The 19,426-nt window shown below is 48.8% G+C and overlaps 4 protein-coding genes across 4 annotated transcripts; 1 reads left to right on the forward strand and 3 right to left on the reverse strand.

The window, feature by feature from the left end:
- The first annotated feature begins 8 nt into the window (after positions 1–8).
- DEU56DRAFT_282063 (CHAT domain-containing protein) lies at positions 9–4,043 on the forward strand. The gene is made up of 4 exons (XM_041345460.1): positions 9–226; positions 275–393; positions 447–3,910; positions 3,973–4,043. The coding sequence occupies exons 1-3, from the start codon at positions 148–150 to the stop codon at positions 3,900–3,902; spliced, it is 3,654 nt and encodes a 1,217-aa protein (XP_041209711.1). The 5' UTR covers positions 9–147; the 3' UTR covers positions 3,903–3,910; positions 3,973–4,043.
- Positions 4,044–4,607: 564 nt separating this feature from the next.
- On the reverse strand, positions 4,608–6,818 carry DEU56DRAFT_911558 (cytochrome P450; the record flags this gene model as incomplete). Its single annotated transcript, XM_041357303.1, has 13 exons — positions 4,608–4,812; positions 4,867–4,896; positions 4,946–5,068; positions 5,123–5,169; positions 5,229–5,254; positions 5,307–5,393; positions 5,448–5,550; positions 5,606–5,731; positions 5,779–6,031; positions 6,078–6,203; positions 6,253–6,389; positions 6,445–6,541; positions 6,601–6,818. 13 exons carry the CDS (start codon positions 6,816–6,818, stop codon positions 4,608–4,610), a joined length of 1,578 nt encoding a protein of 525 aa, XP_041209712.1.
- Positions 6,819–7,884: 1,066 nt separating this feature from the next.
- Positions 7,885–10,281, reverse strand: DEU56DRAFT_941235 (cytochrome P450; the record flags this gene model as incomplete). The annotated part of the gene is made up of 13 exons (XM_041358914.1): positions 7,885–8,259; positions 8,318–8,347; positions 8,397–8,519; positions 8,577–8,623; positions 8,683–8,708; positions 8,765–8,851; positions 8,905–9,007; positions 9,063–9,188; positions 9,240–9,492; positions 9,543–9,668; positions 9,718–9,854; positions 9,907–10,003; positions 10,070–10,281. 13 exons carry the CDS (start codon positions 10,279–10,281, stop codon positions 8,043–8,045), a joined length of 1,584 nt encoding a protein of 527 aa, XP_041209713.1. The 3' UTR covers positions 7,885–8,042.
- Positions 10,282–13,558: 3,277 nt separating this feature from the next.
- Positions 13,559–15,702, reverse strand: DEU56DRAFT_797095 (uncharacterized protein). The gene is made up of 7 exons (XM_041352928.1): positions 15,530–15,702; positions 15,438–15,477; positions 14,983–15,386; positions 14,528–14,934; positions 14,157–14,479; positions 13,990–14,101; positions 13,559–13,935 (listed from the first exon to the last, which is right to left on the reverse strand). Exons 1-7 carry the CDS (start codon positions 15,530–15,532, stop codon positions 13,641–13,643), a joined length of 1,584 nt encoding a protein of 527 aa, XP_041209714.1. The 5' UTR covers positions 15,533–15,702; the 3' UTR covers positions 13,559–13,640.
- Positions 15,703–19,426: the final 3,724 nt, after the last annotated feature.

Genomic DNA, 19,426 nt, shown 5'->3' on the forward strand with positions numbered 1-19,426 from the left:
CAGGGTGTCGTCAAGTGGAACGAGCGGATACCTCTGTAAGTTGTCCTTGATCCCGTCTTTCCTGCAGGCATTGAGAAGGACTCTAGGCCATGCGAGCCATCCTCTCTAGTTAGGGTCAGCGTGTACGCTTCATTTGAACTGGATCCCATGCTCGGTCAAGGAGAAGTCCTCCGCACATTCAATATCTCCGTAGGAGAATTACTCGATCGCAGCGAAAAGTCACGTGGTCAGTCACGTCTGTATCACGTCTGACAGATGTTGACGAGTATCACAGCTATAATCTTTCAGCCCAAGCAGGAGGAAGTCGTATCCTCGTGCACTTCGCTGCTTATGACAGTGGAGCAACGACGTTCTGATGAAAACGACGCCGCAGTTATTCGCCCCTTTACTACCGTGAGTGATCAATGTAGTCCAATGTTCTGATGCTGAGTGCTTGTGATGCGTAGCTTATGTCCGATGACATGCATGAGTTAGTACTGAGGACGGACGCCGGACATGGTCTTCTCGCACGATACCGAAGGACACACAACACTGGGGATCTAGACCAATCCATAACGCGCTTTGAACGGGCCTCTGATCTCTGCCCCATGAATCATCCATGCCGCCCCGCAGCACTGTTCAATCTAGCTGTGGCGAAGTTTCTTAGTTGCCAAGTCAATGGAACATACCTCAACCTCGACGTCCCCATCTCTCTTTTTCAAGATGCGTTGGACTTGCGCCCAACTGGTCATCCTGACCGACCGATCACTCAGCTCCATCTTGCCATTGCTCTGCTATCCCGGTTCAAGAAACAGGGACTTGGAACGGATGCTGATGCGGCGGAAGAATTACTCAGCGAGGTCCTCGATATTTGCCACTCCAACAGCCACATTTACAGAGCAGCTTTGCTTGCAATCGACACACTTTCTCTGCATCGAGCTGAAGGCAATGATGAACACGATCTTGGGCAGATGCAGCCCGCTGCATCCATGCTTCCGTCATGGCAAGATCAACTTGTATACCTAGCAGAGCTGTGTTTGCAGGGAAATGATCCCCATGAATTAGATGAAGTGATTTCCCTTCATTACGATGCACTGCGATGTTACGACGCTGTGCATGATTTCCGAGGGCAATTCCTATGCAATCTGGGTGTATTGCTGCACACTCGCTTCGGGCGTCGAGGCAATAGCCAAGACCTCGACCAGGCCACGACGCTTCTCAGGGAAGCGCTGGTTGTATTTCCGGACGGTCACGCAGCTCGGGACGCGTCGTTAAATAGCCTTGCGAATGTGCTCTTCACCCGCTTCGAGCACCGAGGCAATGACCAAGACTTGGATGATGCTATTATACTTCACAAGGATGCGCTGGCTTTGCGTCCAGTTGGTTACCCATATCGGTCCAAGTCATTAAATAATCTTGCAACTATGCTCTTCGCCCGCTTCGAGCTCCGAGGCAATGACCAAGACTTGGATGACGCTATCGTGCTTCACAGGGATGCACTGGCTTTACATCCAGTCGGTCACCCGGATCGGTCCATGTCATTGGATAACCTTGGGAATGTGCTCTCCACCCGCTTCCGGCACCGGGGCAATGACCAAGACTTGGATGAGGCTATCATGCATCACAGGGATGCACTGACCATACTTCCAGTTGGTCACCCAGATCGGTCCAAGTCGTTACATAACCTTGCGATTGTGCTCTCCACCTGCGTCCAGCACCGAGACAATGCCCAATACTTGGATGAGGCTATCATGCTTCACAGGGACGCGCTGGCTTTACGTCCAGTCGGTCATCCAGAACGGTCCAAGTCATTAAATAGCCTTGCATCTACGCTCTCCACCCGCTTCCAGCACCGAGGCAATGTCCAAGACTTGGATGAGGCTATCATGCTTCACAGGAACGCACTGGCTTTACATCCAGTCGGTAGCGCAATTACGTTCAAGTCATTAAATAACCTTGCGAATGTGCTCTCTACCCGCTTCGAGCACCAAGGCAACGGCCAAGACTTGGATGAGGCTATCATGCTTCACAGGGACGCGCTGGCTTTACATCCAGTCGGTCACGCAGATCGGTCCTCGTTATTAAATAACCTTGCATCTACGCTCTCTGCCCGCTTCCAGCACCGACGCAATGTAGAAGACCTCCACGAGTCACGAGAGAATCTTCGCTGTGCATTGACTCTGTTGACGCAACATGATCCTCGTCGATTACAGGCCCATCAATTACTAGCTACTGTCTATCTGTTGTTTCATCAATCCGGACTTGACCGCACTGGCGAAGATACTGATAGTCTGAATGCTGCCATGCATCACTGCAAGGCAGCAGCAAATCTTGTCTCCGGAGGATTGCAACCTCGCCTGCGAGCAAGTCTACGCTGGGTTCGCGATGCCGATCAATATTCACATGATACTCAACTGGAGGCTTATGCGACTTCCATGCAGCTTCTGGACGCTTACATGTCTGTCACAGCTTCAGTATCGTCTCGTCACGATGTCATGAAGGATTTTCCAAGTACGCTTGCCGTGAATGCTGCATCATGTGCTCTTCGTAGCGGTGATGTGTGTCGCGCTGTCGAGTTATTGGAACAAGGCAGGACTGTCATTTGGACCCAGATGACACGACTCCGCATGCCTCTTGACAACCTCCAGGAACGCGGCGATCATGCCGGGGCGCTGATGAAGAAATTCAGAGACCTTAGCTCCCTCCTTGATACACCTCCTACGAATCATCAAGAAGGGACCCCAAGAGTCGATGTAGAAGCAGAAGAAAGCCGGTACCGACGTCTAGTGGAGGACTGGAATAGAGTTGTAGAAGATATTCGGAATATCGAGGGCTTCTCTCGCTTCCTACTTCCCCCCTTGTTCTCCGATCTCCAAGATGCAGCTCGTGATGGGCCTATCGTCGTGCTCGTTACAAGCGAGGCTTCTTGCGATGCCATTATTATCACACACAAGCAACCTCCGACTAGCATTCAACTCCCTACCAATTGGAAGAAACTCCTGACTTTGGTGTCTACTTTCCAACAGGCAATTGAAAAAGATGCTGGTCCTAAAAGGGCCCAACCAGAGCTGGTCAAAACTTTGAGGACGCTGTGGAACGACGTCGTCCGCCCGGTGGTCGAACATCTGGGCGGATGTACACGACCAGGTTCCCGAATATGGTGGTGCCCGACGTATCTCTTCAATTTCCTGCCGTTGCATGCTGCTGGCGAGTACAGGGAACACGGACAATCCCTTTCGCAGCTATACATCTCTTCATACACGCCATCGCTTACCGCGCTCATCAGGGCTCGCAGAAGTCATGACAGGTCCTTGTCAGTGTCTTTTGCTGCCATAGGTCAGAATCACCCAGACGGTCATTCATTCACTTTGGATTTTGTGGAGCCTGAGCTTGAATTGGTGCGGAGTCTTTTGCCCCCTCCCCCAACTGTTTCCTTCACCAAGATAACGAGCGTTGAGGCAACGAAATCGAGAGCACTCTGCGCATTACAAGATAATACTTGGCTTCATTTTGCGTGCCACGGGACACAGAACTTTACAGAACCCTTCAAGTCGGCCTTTCTCATGCGCGACCAACCCCTTTCACTCCTCGATATCTCACAAATGGATCTGTCTCGGCATGAATTTGGCTTTCTTTCTGCCTGCGAAACCGCAGTCGGTAACTTTCACACTCCTGACGAAGTGGTACACCTGGCGGCTGGCCTGCAATTTGCTGGGGTGCAGAGTGTAGTTGGGACATTATGGAGCGTGGATGATAGTACGGTGCAGCGCTTAGTCGAGGCATTCTACAAGAACTTGTGCGGGGATGGCAAAATGAATTCCAAGCGAGCTGCCCGAGCGCTGCACCGAGCGGTCCAGTCGTTGGCCAGTGACAAGGATATGTCATTGCACCAGCGCATAGTGTTCATGCATATTGGCATATGATCAATTTCGTGCGTCTTCCCACCTCGTTCATTACCGCTTTCTTGAGACAATCTGACGCCATCACGTGTAGCATCCAGCCTGTTGCCAAAAAGATACTTTATTTTGGCTATTTCAGACTTTGAGACTGTATAAGTGCCTCCCGGATCCCCGACATGTACACCTATGATTCCGGCTACACGTATTCTCCAGCCTGTTGCCTCAGAACCAAACGTGATCGCTTCTAATATGCACCGGTGATTTGTGCGTAAGAATGAACAAGTTGTACCATTGGTTCATGTGGGTACCACTTAGGGTGGGCAATGATGGAGATTTCTACGCTTGTGCGGTCAGAGATAGACCAGTATCGCACAATGTACGCACTGCGCCAGAAGAAGACAAAACAGACGAATGATCTATACATTACGGTCACTTGCTTTCGTGCAATATCGGATAACCAAAATGATCTTATGCATCATCCGTAAGCCCGAACTTGGCTAGGTCCGATAGCCAGACGTCACACTGGTCTAGGGGCATGTCCTCGTCACGAACCAGTGACTAGATCGCTCGGTGCAGCGCTCGGGCAGCTCGTTTGGAATTCATTTTGCCATCCACAATCCACAGTCGTAACAAGTTACAAGATGAGTTACTGAGTACTACGTAGTCCTAAAGGCATGGTTCAGATATTGGTGATTCGTTCTCTTGTTAGTGGTGATCGATCCCACCCACTCACAAGACTTCAGGATCATTTTGCATCATGTGCCTGAGCTCTGTTTCTGGAATTATCCTCTCGAACTCAATGGTGCACGGCCGGTACGTAAACGGCCGATGTGCTTTCTCCGAGTTCATGAACCCCATGTCATCCAACGGCTTGGTAGGATCCAGAGTGAGCCGGAAGGCCCAAAGAATCAGGACCACGCTTATGAATACCGTTCTGTACCAATCGACATAAGCTCGAAAGATCATGTGCGTAGAAAGATTCCTTCACCTGTTCGCAACATGTTGACCGGGACACACACTGCAAGGAATGTCATTCAAAGAATGAATAGCTAAACGATAGTGCTTACCGTCGACCAAACCCGTAGAGAAAATTGGTTAAATCGTCTCTCAGGAGACCTTCTTCGTCAATCCAGCGTTGAGGCTTGAACGCGTCAGGTTCGGGATATACTTCTGGATCTCGACAGATTGCCCTAAGGCAGTGGCCGTTAGGTCTGTCATACTTCGATTCGAAGCCCGATACTTACCAATGGTTGCCGAATACCGTGGTCCCAGCTGGTATGCAGTAGTTTTCCTGATACCAGGTCATCAGTCGCACAAATAAGTTATTCAAAGATAACTTGCCCAATTCACGTCTTTGGTTGTTCGGTGAGGGAATCCTGCAGCGACTGTCAGAAATTATAGGTACAAAACCACGATGACTATACTAACCATTAGGAGCAACCGGTCTCCATCTCACAGCCTCAGAGATGAAGGCATGTAGACGAATAAGGGATTGTTGGTCGGCGAATGTCGGCGCTTGAGTGCAGAGATCAATGGATTTTACAGCACAGCAGGAGGGAATTGAGCTACCTCGGTGCCTTCCTATGACCGCATCGAGCTCTGCCTGAACTTTAGCTTGCTCCTCGGGGAAACATGCAGCTGCCATGAGCACCGTGCATATCACCGAAGTAGTCTGATCCCAGATTTCAGCCACAAACTTTTTTTTGGACACAACCAAAACACCTCACCGTGTTAGACCCAGCTCTAAACAAGGAGCCACCGAGAAAAGCCGTCTCGTCCTCTGTCAAGCCATGGAGATCGCTGTTTTCTAACATATATTTCGTGAACGAAGGGCCAATGTCCACATTGTTTTGCTGTGGAAAGACTTATTTTGTGTGGAGATTATTAAGGTGATGCATACCATTTGCTCTTTTACTCGGTTCAGCTGACCAATGTTAAGTCGCTTGCTCCTCTGAAATCCCTGTTTCAATTCTCGGCCATACCAAGGAAAGTGTTTGAGCCACGGGATCGAGTCCACAAGGTAGAAAGCATCAGGACGCAGGGCTCCGTCAATCAACTTCCTAAGTTGGCGCATCTCAATGACTCGGGGATCAGTCGCAGACGTGGGCGCAGTATTCCCATAAGTAACTTTCGTGATTACCGTCGCAGCATAACTTTAAACTCTGTAAGCAGTGTACGGTCACGACAGAAAGCACACACCTTGTCACATGATTCTGAAAGTTGTATGGATCATCAAGAATGTCGAAGACCAGGTTCTTCACGTTTGCCGCCTGCAGAGGCTGATAAGCCCCAGCTGCTTTAGGCTGGAAATGCGTATGAAGTGCTCTGCATCACGTTGAAAAGTAGCTTAGGGGAAGTATTGTGGACTGCTCACCTACGCATCCGGCGGAACCTGTCCCCAAAGGGTGTGTAGGCAATGCTCAGTCCGCCGCCAAATAATTCACCAGCAGCAATCATACGAGGACGGTCAGCTAGAGTTCCGCCCTGATTCTCCATAATATCCATAGCGGCCTGCAACAGAATAATGACCTTGAATATCGACAACTCGGCGCGTGGAAGGACTGACTTTGTAACGGCCGATAATCACGACTTTCCCAAGTCCTGACCGAACAGTGATCAGAGGACCGTGCTCATTAATCCATCCCGCTATGGTAAGAAATGACCTAACCGGCAATAAGACACCATGAACATTCAAAGAGAATGCATCATGTAAATGCAAAACTTGTACTTGTGATGCGGCAGGAAGTGCCCCCAAGGCCTCAAATTGAAAGGGGAAGGTGGGAGAGGAAGGCCGTTCTTCGATTGAGGAAGGTAAACCTGAGCAATTATTGCTATTACACCAAGACAAGCCGCAGAACCGACAACGAGCTGTGCGGACAAGTCAACCAGCTTTGTCATCGCTGATGGGAGGAGCACAAAGAAGGATTGGAGAGAACTCATTGTAAGTGCCTTTCCAAGTCGAGGGTTAGTGAGGCAAAACCGACGATGCTGATGCCAGGGACGGACCAGCTTTTAATCAGTTAGCCAGCGTATTTCATTCTATTCCATTACTGCCACGTCCCTATGGCCCGTTAGTCTCTTGTAGCCACGGGACCAAAACATTATTGAACACCAAATCTGCTGGCAAAGGATCGCCACCTCCGCCATTTGGCTCGAGGAAGACCCTTCTCTGGATTAGGAAGGTAAACCCAAGCAATTACTCCTGCCATACCAAGACAAGCTGCGGCGCCAAGAAACGTTATCAGAAATGCACCGTGACAGGTTGGGAGGAGTCCAATTGAAGAAGGATTGGAGACAATTCATTGTATGTCACTGCTGGCCTGCAACAGCAATATTTAATTCGCTCGCACCTGGTAACACTTGGTCCCCTAGTCAGATGATACTAACAGAAGGAAGACAGTCGTTCCTTCTTTATTACGGGTAACACTTAGCCATTGCTCGGAGAAGGCGAAGTTCTGACAATGAATGCTCTGCGCTGCTGACTAAGCTACCCAAATCATGGCAAATAGTACCAACATTAATGGAGAGTACAACCCCCGCGACGGTCATACCCCACAGTCAATCATTACACCCAGTGCGAGGGTCGGGCAATGACGTCTCGGACAGCTGGAGACCTGCTCATTTGGCAAGCGTAGTTTAAAAATAATGAGTGGGTTGCAGGATGGCGAATCTGATGATACGATTTTCCGTCCCGTGCCAGTGCTACTAGCTTAGAAGTGACTCGGATCTACTGTATAACAATTAATCGTTACACGTTACAATGTGCTGCGGAAGGGCCGATGTCCACGTTACTTTGTCGCGGAACAAGTTATTAGATGCTGTATGTGAAGTAAGACGATGCATATCATTTGTTTGTTTTTACTCGGTTCAGCTGACCGACGTGGAGTCGCCTGCTCTTCTCAAACCCCGCTTCGGTTTCTTCTTTCCATTCCGACCGTGTGCTGGGGTTTTTTATTGAATATCTTGAGTATGGTGTCTCAAGCTTAAGTCAAGTGCTCGCCGATCTGCCTGGAATAAACCGCGCGGTGAAACTTGATAACAACAAAGCATAATCGACAGCCATAATACACAGCCCATAATCAAAACAAGTGACAATGTAAATTATTTTGAATACTAGTCCTAAAGGCATGATTCGGATTTCCGAACAGGTTCTTCGTTCTTTATCTAGTGGCGATCAATCTCGTCCACTGATACGACCTCCTCGGGATAATTCTTCATCATGCGCCTAAGCTCTTCTTCCGGAATCCTCAACTCGAATTTAATAGTGCACGGCCGGTGTGTTTTCTCCGAATTCATGAACCCCGTATCATCCAACGGCTGTGTAGGATCCAGAGTGAGCCGGAAGGCCCAGAGAATTAGGACCGAGCTTATGAACATTGATCTGCACCAATCGAAGTGAGCCTGGAAGACTCGCCATGTATGTAGACATATAGCGTTACCTGTTCGCGACATGTTGACCAGGGCATATACTGCAAGGAATGTCATTCAAAGAACGAATGACTGAAAGACGGTGCTTACCGCCGACCAAACCCGTAGAGAAAATTATTTAAATCGTCTCTCAGGCGACCTTTGTCGTCAATCCAGCGTTGAGGCTTGAACGTGTCAGGCTCGGGAAAGACTTCTGGATCCCGACAGATAGCCCTAATAAGGTAGTGACCATTAGACATCTCGTGTGTAGAGTCGATGCTCGCTATTTACCAATGGTTGCCGAATACCGTAGTCCCAGCTGGAATACAGTATTTTTCCTGATGCCAGATCATCAGTCGCACAAGTAAGTTGTTCGAAGATCACTTGCCCATATCACGTCTTTGGTTGTTCGGTGAGCCAATCCTGCAGTGTGATCATCAGAAGAAGCTGTGCTTACAAATCACAATGACCATACTAACCATTAGGAGCAACCGGTCTCCATCTCACAGCCTCAGAGATGAAGGCATGTAAGCGAGTAAGGGATTGCTGGTCGGCAAATGTCGGCGCTTAAGTGCAGAGATCAATGAATTGCACGAACTGCAATGAGAAATTGAGCTACCGCGGTGCCTTCCGACGACTACATCGAGCTCGGCTTGAACCTTGGCTTGCTCCTCGGGGAAATTTGCGGCTGCCAGGAGTACTATACACATTGACAAAGTAGTCTGACCCTTTATCTCAGCCACATACTTATCTTTGGACACAACAAAAACACCTCACCGTATCGGATCCAGCTCCAAAAAAGGCACCACCGAGAAAAGCCGTCTCGTCCACTGTCAAGCCATGGAGCTCGCTATTTTCTAGCATGTATCTCATAAACGAAGGCCCAATGTCCGCCTTGCTTTGCTGCAGAACGACTTGAACATTTTATTAGAAGAATGGCGAGACGATACATACCAGTTGCTCTTTTACTCGGTTCATCTGACCAATGTGAAGTCGCTTGCTCCTCTGAAACCCTCGTTTCAATTCTCGGCCATACCAAGGAAGGTGTTTGAGCCACGGGAACGAGTCCACCAGGTGGTAAGAATCCGGACGCAGGATTGAACTAACCAGCTTCATGAGTTGGTACATCTCTCCGACTAGGGGATCGGTCGCATTAGTGGGTATAGTACTCCCATATGCAATTTTCATAATTGTCGTCGCAGAATAACTTCAAAATACACCTGTAAGCAGTGTACGGTCATAGCAGAAAGCGCATACCTGATCGCATGGTTTTGGAAATTGTATGGATCATTAAGAATGTCGAGGACTAAGTTCTTCACATGTGACATCAGCAGGGGCTGATAAACCTCAGCTGCTTTAGGCTGGAGGTGCGTATGGAGTGCTCTGCACCACGTTGAAAAGAAACTCAGGAGATGTGTTGCGGTCTACTAACCTACGCTTTTGACGGAACTTCTCTCCAAAGGGTGTGAGGGTGAGGCCCAGTCCGCCGCTAAATATCTCTCCAGCAGCAATCTTGCGAGGGCGGTCGGCTAGCGCTGCGCCCTGATGCTCCATGATATCCATGGCGGCCTACAACAGAATTATGAGTTTGGATATGATTACTCGACATGGACTGACTGACTTTGTAACGGCCAATAATCACACTTTTCTTAAGTCCTGACCGAACGGTGATCAGAGGACCGTACTCGTCAATCCATCCCGCTATAGTAACAAATGACCTGATCAGGGGTAAGACACGATCAGCATTGAAATATTGAAAGACAATGAATTAAATGAAAACTTACTTGCGATGCGGCAGGAAGTGTCCCTGAAGCCTCCAAGTGGAAGGGGAAGGTGGAAGAGCAAGGCCGTTCTTTGATTGAGGAAGGTAAGCCTGAACCATTATTCCTATAATACCAAGACAAATCAAAGCACCGACAACGAGCCGCGCATTGTCAGAAATGGGTATATCTGGCAATTGCAACATGGCTGATAGGACGAGCGCAAGAGAACTCATTGTAAGTACATCCTCAAGTTATGACTGGCTTTTCAAGCCCTCAGTGTGAGAGCTGGCCACCATGTATACTTCAAATTTGACATTCTATTCCATCAGTGCCACGTCACCTCGACGGCACGTAGTGTTGGAGTACCACTGTCAAGTGCTGGCAAAGATCATCGATCATCGATATCCTCCGTCATTTGGCTCGAGGAAGATCCTCCTCTAGTTCAGGAAGGTAAACCCTAGCATTTACTCCCGACAGCCATACCAAGACAAACCGCAGCACCGATAAAATATGGATAGGTCAAGTAACTGTAAAATGACTGATGAAGGCGTGCAAAGGATTGGGCATCACTCATCGTATGAAACATGTATCTTATTGCTGGCCTGCGATAATTCGCTCGCACACTATTGAAGTGTACATACACCAGACTCGGGTTAGCAACTTGAATGACGCCAACAGCTGGAGATCCGACAAGTATGATTCAAATTTCTCGTTAGTGTCGCGTCTTGAGGAACGGACTTCGTGACTCGTAGGGCAATTGTGCTGGAAATCTAGAACAACCAGTAGAAATGGCAAAAAGGATAGATTCTGCTACGTGTGGAGACAGCAGCACGAGAGTGCTGTCGTGTCACAACCGCTTATGTGATGTGTCACATCATAGCTGTCACTCAAGATCCGAAACCAACTCTAAACCAACCCTGTTTCAACCCTGTTTATAACGGCGTCTGTGTACAGACCCTGGCACTAGTGCTGAAATGTATGTCTCACCACATTCACAGTACTAGTACTAGTGCCTGTCATGCACGCACACCGTGTTTGTAGAGCTCTTGTGGTATGCCTCCTTCCAATGGCAGTCTAATGATGTTTTTTTTTTCAGATCAGACTGCGTGGAGCACTTGTCGTGTCAATTCTCGTCCCTACCACGCCCAGCACGCTGGACACAAGGTTTGATATATGATGTTCAGGACGTGAATTTGACAGATCTCACACTTGCAAAGATCCTGGCTCGTGCGCTATAGATAGGCTTGCACTTGTCGCAAAGATCTTCATTTCTTCTTCACCTCATTCCCCCATCTCCCCGGCGCAAGTTTGAGTCCGCTCCAGCATGTATTTGGGCTAGACTCGTTGCCATCCCGAGACCAGCTTTCAGCTGCACACTTTGAGGTCTTTCTTCTCCGCGTCTGGCTTTTTATGGTCCGAGTAAATGTTCAAAACCGTGCCCAGAGCGCGTTGATCCAGACCGGCATGAAGCTTTCGTACCTCAAAAGTCAGGTCCAAAGTCAGTCACGAGATCAGGACCCAAAGTTTTGTTCGAAATCGACGTATTTCTTATGAGTACCGGCCTTCTCTTCAACCACTTTCCTGAAGTTACTTCAGTGAGTTACAAGCGCCCTGCATATCCTCAGTCCATTTGTCTTATCAGAAGATTAATATTTAGACATTGATGTTCATCGCGTGGCACAACAAACATCAAGATCAAGTTCGCCGCCCATATTATACCATATCCAAGGGCGGGGGATCCGATAATGATATTGTCTTTTCTTGCAAGTGTTGAAGGACAATTTCATTCACGATACCCTCGTTGAGCCATGTCATCTTGCGCCTATATGGCACCACATTGGTCTTGGGACATGTTTTTTTTTTTCGTCTCTGCTTAGGATCACGTTAAGGATATTCCAGCTCACCAGCCCGATCCAATGACTGAGCCAGTGCAACCCGCTGGGAGCTTAGATATTATGACTGGGGAACGACGAGTTCGTGAGCCAGTAACTCACGGTAAGGTTATGAGTACTGTATGAAAGTTATCTTCCAACTCACCTAATCACAGCTTCAACTACCTGATTGGACTTGATTCGGGACTGGTGTTCCTCTCTCTTTCGACGAGCCAATATTATGTCATTGCTTTTCATTTGATATGATTAGCCTCATTTGCTCGATTCTCAGCGGACAAAAGTTTCATAGGTGCGCGACCGTTGTTTCACTACCATATTCTGACTCATCTCTATTTGCCCCACACTAACAGTTATCCGTGGCTTCGTCAATCGATCTTAGGACGTGCGTCTGTTATTGCACGGCTTGCGCCTTACGTGTTGTGACGCCCAGATAGAGAAAATTCACTTCCAATCTCACCTCGATTTCTCTGCTTCCCGATGACCTTGAGGTGCGGTTTGAGCTCACGCTATATGATTCTATTACATCTTATGTGATGGGAGCTATTGATGTTGCGCTGAACCGTTTGTATGATAGAGAGGGGACCTTGACAATTGCTGGCTATATAGCTTTAGCTATCATCAATCGTGTTGGCCAGAACGATGTAGTCAGTAATTGATCAGTGGTCTAGCACTCTCATTTGATTGTGTCCTTCTCTCCAGTGCTTCCAACCCAAGGCGCCCACTCGCTTTCCTGCGCTTTCTACGCACATTTCTTCCTTTCTCTTCTCGTACGGATGCAGTCCGTCCTGTTTACGTTGATGAGCCTCGTATTAATAACCCCCTGGACGTATGTTTCTTCTACCTGTTTACTTTGCAGCTGACTCGACGGTTCCCTTGCAGTTCCTTGCTACAGCGCCATTACCTCATTCACATATAAATCCCTTCGGGAATGTGAGTAGGGACTACCACAATCACATATTCGACTAATTTTTTTTGGCCTCAACTGACACCAGCACCACCAACCATCCAATCACCTGCCATTGCTTCCACAAGCTTCAAATCTCGCTTAAACCAATTATCAACCTGGTGGCCTACTCAGGCAGATTACGCATCGCCTGCTATTAGTATCGTCGACGTTTCTCTTGCCCAGGGTAAACAGGTATGCACATCTCATTTTTCTCGATATATTCCAGGTCTCATGCATCCATTGACAGCGAAAACGCTGCAGTGGGTGCTCCTGGCCCGGATGATGTGATACGCGATGAAGATCATGTTTCCCCTCCTCCTTCACCTAATCCCGATTCACGACAGCCACCCTCAAAAGGGCAGATCAAAATCAATACTACCGGACAAAATGGAACCAGTCGGTCGCATGTCTGCTGGTAAACTGATTTCGACCGTGTACTCTGGGTGTCTCGTTACTGTAATCGTTACTCTATCAACACTGGTATCGAACGAGTAATCGCTGAGTTTACAGTGGAGAGGACAGAAGGGTGATAGGCTTAGGACGGGTGACCGAGCGATGCAGCCAATACTAGTGATCATTCTTGCGCTCAGCTCGAGCCTTTCACTAATCTCAAATATATCATGTCCGATGTATTACAGCTCATAACATGCTCATCTAGACCTGTAGACACGTATAATATCTGATACAGCAAAAGCCTGCTTCGCGAATCCAAGTCATATTATGATGTATTTTCCTGTACAACACAAAAGAGCACTCAAATAACAAGATAATTCTCCGTAGTGACGACAGCATCCACAGAGAACGCCGGATCCTCACCACCATCTACTCTCGAAACAGCATCTACCCCAATGCCAGCGATACTTCCCCGACCCACGAATGACACGCGAACAGGGAAGAACATGCTCGCGTCGTCACCGCCGACAGTGAATTCGAGCGTGCCGCTGCGCGCTATGGTGGAGACGAGTGGGATGGACCAGTCAAGCGAGTGAGTGGCGGGGTTGATGGTGTAGTCGCATTGCGTGGTGGTGATGCTGGGGTAGGAGCCCGTGCTAGAGGTGTGTTGGTGAGTGGGTGAAAAGTGAGTAGGGAGGAGGGGAACTTACGGGAGGGGGATGGAGATGACGACGTCATGCAGAGTGACGTTTTCGTTTTCGAGCTCGTATTCGATGTTGACCTCGCAGGTGCCGTCATTTGAGGGGGAGGGCCAGCAGTTGACTTGAGTAGTGAGTGAGTTAAGCACACTAATGAGAAGATATGATAGAGAGCTTACTAGACAAGGGTACCAAGGACTCATCGTGTCCTGCATACCTCCACTTAAGTACGGCGAGTGCTTGTCCAACGGGGAAAGCACGGGAGGGGTCCTTGAGCGCGACGATGCGTTTCTGGCCGGGAGCGAACTTGGCGACGTTTGGGTGTTGCTTGAATTGGAGGTCTGAGCCAAAGTCGGTGATAGGGGACGGGATTGCGAGCTTGATGTGCGCTAAAGCGGGGTCAGAGACTTGTAAATTCATGTCGCCCTTGACCTCCATCGATTGAACACCCCCTTCGCGCATGAGGGAGACGGAGATGTGTTCCTTGATTACGATATGCACGCTAGACATGGATTGGCGGGGATTGAAATTGGGGAGGGCGAGAACTCACCTTTCTGCTGTGATGGAGGGAAGGCTACCCCTTGTGTTAGTTGGCGCTGGGGATGGTTCGGGGATAGGAGGCGTGGGTGGGGCTGAGAGCTCCTCGGAGACTAGTTCGCTGCCGAGAGCATCTATGAGCTCTGCTTGCCTAGTCTTCTTGCTGCCGAGCTTCATACCACTGCCCTTGAATGGAGGGGTGCGGGCGCTGGACGCAGGTGCAGGTGATGCAGTACGTGCTGCAGGCACCTCTGGAGCATCGAAACGCTGAGGAACAGCAGAGTATCCAGATATGCCACCACCAAGATATGAGCTGCCTCCACTGCCAGATACTGCAGCACGCTTCTGCTGCTCACGACGTTGGAGTTCGAGTTGGCGCGCACGGCGCTTGAGCTCTTCTTTGGCTTCAGCTTCTTTGTTCTGTCATAAATGAGTGGGGGCCATGTAGTCTGACTGATGTACACTGACCCTTGCGATGATATCTTGAATCTTCTCCTCATGACTCTCCATCTCCAATATGCTCCTCACCTGTATAAGATTTACTTGTTCCCGGTAACCCATACTCACGATCTCATCAAAAGCACCAAGCAGCTCAAAGCTCTGTTTCTGAATTTCACGTTCGTCTGCAGTGCGACACATATCAGACACGACGCGTGCGAAGAGGTGGAGGGTATCGATATCTTGAAGGATGTTGGAAGCTTTATTAGTGATGAGGAGGATGTAAAGGTCTTCTAAGGGCTGGTAGACGTAGCGGACTTGGGCTGTTTCTACGGAAGTGTGTTGGGAGTTTGTCGGAATAAGCTTTGGGAAGGATGCGAGTAGGGATTCGATATGGGTGCGCGTCATTGGGTGGAATTGGCGCGAAAGCACCGCTGGAAGTGCATGTCAGGGAATCAATTTGGAGGATTGGTAGGTAAACTTACCCTTCCCGCCTTTAGTGCATATTGATGCTGCTAGAACAACCTGCGCTTCGTTAGATCCTGTTTCTGTCTCGTCCGGAATGCTTGGTGCTCACCATCGTGATGAACTGGAAGGGTTATAATGTTGAAAACCCTTGCGTGCACGCGTCTACGGTCTCTGATTTTGGTCCAGGTAGTGTCCTCAGTCCTTGGTCAAACGTGTCAGAAGGAAAGTGACCCCCACTTATTGTTGAATATGGAAGGTTTGAGGGGTTAGAACTTACAAGTAGAGCTACAAGGTCTAGCCCCAGCCTAGACTCAGTCACAGTCGGAGCAACTGCACAGTTCAGACAAACGAGTTATCTGGTCTTCTTCTACATTTTGTTGACCGGGGAACCTCTACTTTGCGTCTTTGTAGGTGCTTTTGCACGTTCGTATTGTCCTTGACCCCAATTTCAACAGTACCAGGTTCGCTTTAGCAACTCCTCGCCTCTCATCAAGAGTCCTTTCTGCAGGAACTCACTGAAGCAGCAATGGTGCTGCCTCCATCTGTGTCTCATTTGTCTGATCGTGTACGCGTTTTGTACCACCTAAGCTTTGCGACCAATTGTACAGATTCATATTTGAGGTTGCCATTTTCCATGCTGGACATAACTTTCCGAAGACGAACATGCCCAGGTCATCGCAGCGACTTGTGATACCAAAAGCGCCACTTCTATATCACAGGCACAGGCACAACTGGTGATCATCCCCAGCCTCTGCGTGTGGCCACGCTGAAACAGTCTTCGAACTTCCTCGTAACCGAGGCTTGGCGCTCGCCAACGATATCGAACCCGTTCTTGACCTCGGCAGGAACGCAGCTACCGGCGAGGACATTGTCGGCTAACTGATTGACCCGGGGATGCAGCAAGCGTTCGCTCCTTTTGGTTCCGTGAGCAATCTACGAAGCAGATCTTTATGGATGTGAAGGGTGTTATGGAGCCAAGTCATATTTGTTCATCTCTCGCCTTAGCGTCCTACTAAAACTCATCGATCACAGGATAATAATTCGGTTACAATTCTGGTGTGCGCATTTCGGTTAAATGTGACCACGTTCTCCTCTAATTTTAAAGTTTACCCTGATAACAGACTCGTGCTCATGGAATGCGTTTTACGACACCCCTCCTTGATGCACTTCCAAATGAAAAATGGCTGATTAAACAGCCCCAGAATATAATTCTATATGCTAGCGCAGGCACACCCTCGTGTAATCATTCACATTGTCTGATCTAGCTTGATTCAAATAACCAGGAATATCACATCACATCTGATCCTCCCCCCTTAGCACCGTTCGTAAGCGAAGAGATGGAAGAATCCTCGATGCGATTTAAGGTAATTTTACTGTTCTTGTAGGGCGCGGTTTGCTCATTTCTGACATTTAGAAAATATTGCTGACGCTACCGAACCCCATTCTACGTACGTCCTCGGTAAGAACACCGTGCGGAACAAGTACCTTGGATACCCATTGATGTTCCAGCGAACCTCATGCGATAGTCTATTCAGTCAGTTTACTTTCCCATGCCACGATCTGCGCTTGCTCACATCTGTCAGTGAAAGTGAAATTCTTCGACTTTTTGCGCCAACGAGGTGAGTGACTAATGCGCACCAGTCCGTTTATGAGAACAATGCTTCTGAGGGCCCTCGGATCCACGTTGTGAGCCCTATCTTTTTCGGTTCGCCAGCAGTGCACATGGCGGGCCTACAAGGGCCTGGGTCGATTGAACCGTGGACTTCCGATTTTGTTTGGCGACAAGTTGCGTGCTAATTAGATATGTTTCGCAACTCACGTGGGTGTTTTTCATCCGTTCGGAATACGTTAATTTTGTGTATTCAGTCGACCGTATTGCTTGCAGTGAGCGTTAGCCTGGCGCGGATCCAGGAAATTCATAATGCGGTCACTGCCGACGATTCTTTCCAGAGACAATTATGCGACTGTTCGGTCTCACCCATGTGACAATCACCAAGGCTTCGCTCGCATCGCTTAGTGAAAGTGAAATTTACTTCGATGGTTGCCCCTATTAATGTTCAGAACGATGCTTCTGAGCCCCGTCAGATCCGAGGTGTGTGTCCTATCTTTTTCTGTTCGCCGTTGCCAGCATTGCACATGGCTAACCCACCAGGCCCGGGTTGATTAAACCAATTCCTTGCGGCGAGTTGCGTACTGTGGGTTGTTTTAAACCGTTTGAAATATGGGTTGATTTTTGAATTCAGTCGGCCGCGGGGCTTGCAGTGATCTTAGCGTTCTCGCTGTTATAGGAACTTCATAATGCAGTCACTCGCGAACAGAGTGACTTAGGTGACTATCCAGTTCGTTTCACTGCCCGCTGTGACGATGTTCGCTCACATTGGTCAGTGAATGCGAAATTATTCAACTTTTGCCACCAACGAGGCTTCTGAATCCCTTGGATCCGGTCAGTGCGTCCATTCTGTTTCGGCCCGCAAGCAGCATACACGGCTAGCCTAAGAAGGCCTGGTTGTTGTTATCCGTTCAGACTATGTATTAATTCAGTCAAACGGTGGTGCTCGTAGTGGATCTCAGCCTTCGCGTTGTTCCTGGCGTGGATCCAAGAACTTCATAATGTTGTCACTTGCGATAACTCACATCCTTTTCCCTTTCCCATCCTGCAATCTGTGATCATTCACTATTGGTCAGTGAAAGTGAAATTCTGTTGCATTTTGCGCCAACGAGGTGAGCCCCTAATGCGGACTGAAAACGGCTTCTGAGCTCCATCGGATCCGTTCCGTGTAGCCTATCCTTTCCGGCCCGATATAGCAGTGCATATGGCTGGTTTACGAAGGTCTGGGTCGATGAAACCTCGGAATTCCTGATACACTGGCCAGACACTCTGATGAAGAATGACAACACGATGGGGCTCGGAGCACACGACTCTGAACACTCCGACCCCTGGTACTCATTAACTCTCTGACTCCTCAGCTCTCTCCGAGGGTGGACCCGGAACCTCCCGCTACAGAAGGATGTTTGTGCAATGAGTTGAGTATTTGAATATTGAGTGGTTTCAATTATGTGGGTGTTTTTCACATGTTCGGACCACGCGCTAATTCAGTCGACCGTCATGCTTGCAGCTTCCTCGGTGTTCCCGGCGTGTATCCGGGAAAGCTCACTTGGCAGTCGCGACAATTGCCACGTCCCTAACTACTCTATTCGACATCGGACCGTCGACAGTCTCGGTCCTGGCCGAACAGAACCACAACAACTGCGCTAGGTTTACCAAAAACTGCTACTTTGCACCGTGTGGTGCGGATTTTGATTGGGTTTTATTCGTGGCTCGAATAACACAGTCAACGTTCAGAGTGGAGGTATTAAAAGTGTACCCCACTCGTTGTTAATGAGGGGGTTTGTGAATTTGTTTGATCATTGTAGTTCACAAATTGATGTCAGGCTCATAGGTGCTATTTTTCGTCGTTGCATTCTCTCATAATATTCCCAGATCCACATCGGTTGCAATGCCCCCATCTAGTGGTGATTTGCCACCTTATTCATTGTTCATATCTGGCGTCGGGCGGGGCTTTGTTGACCGCCTGGTCGATATGGGCATGGGAGGATCCCCATTTTTTAGGTTTACCTGGCGCTCGGAAACTAGCGCACGATTCTTGCGATATAACAAGACGATCAACACTTCTCTGATTCATATCGTTTGCAATGCTCATATTTGGTGGCATCGGGTGGGGCTTTGTAGTCGTGTTCATCGTCTGCCAGTGGGATACTTGAGGATCCCCTTTATTAGGCGCCTGGCTTTTTCGGAAATTAGGGTATCGGCTCTTGCGACATGATCAGACGATCAAGAAGCCGAGCACAAATGGGCGATCTACAATACAATCCCCAGGTACCACGACAAGCACGGATCCCCTCGATTTCATTTATTTGTTCTAATCAGGCGGCCATGTTGTGATGTGACCGTGGATGCCTTGGCAGTATCTATCATCAACTGCGCACTCTTGTCGTGCCTACTCCG

This window comes from Suillus clintonianus, assembly GCF_016758775.1.
Source record: "Suillus clintonianus strain FC179 chromosome Unknown DEU56scaffold_26, whole genome shotgun sequence".
Taxonomy (NCBI): Eukaryota; Fungi; Basidiomycota; class Agaricomycetes; order Boletales; family Suillaceae; genus Suillus; species Suillus clintonianus.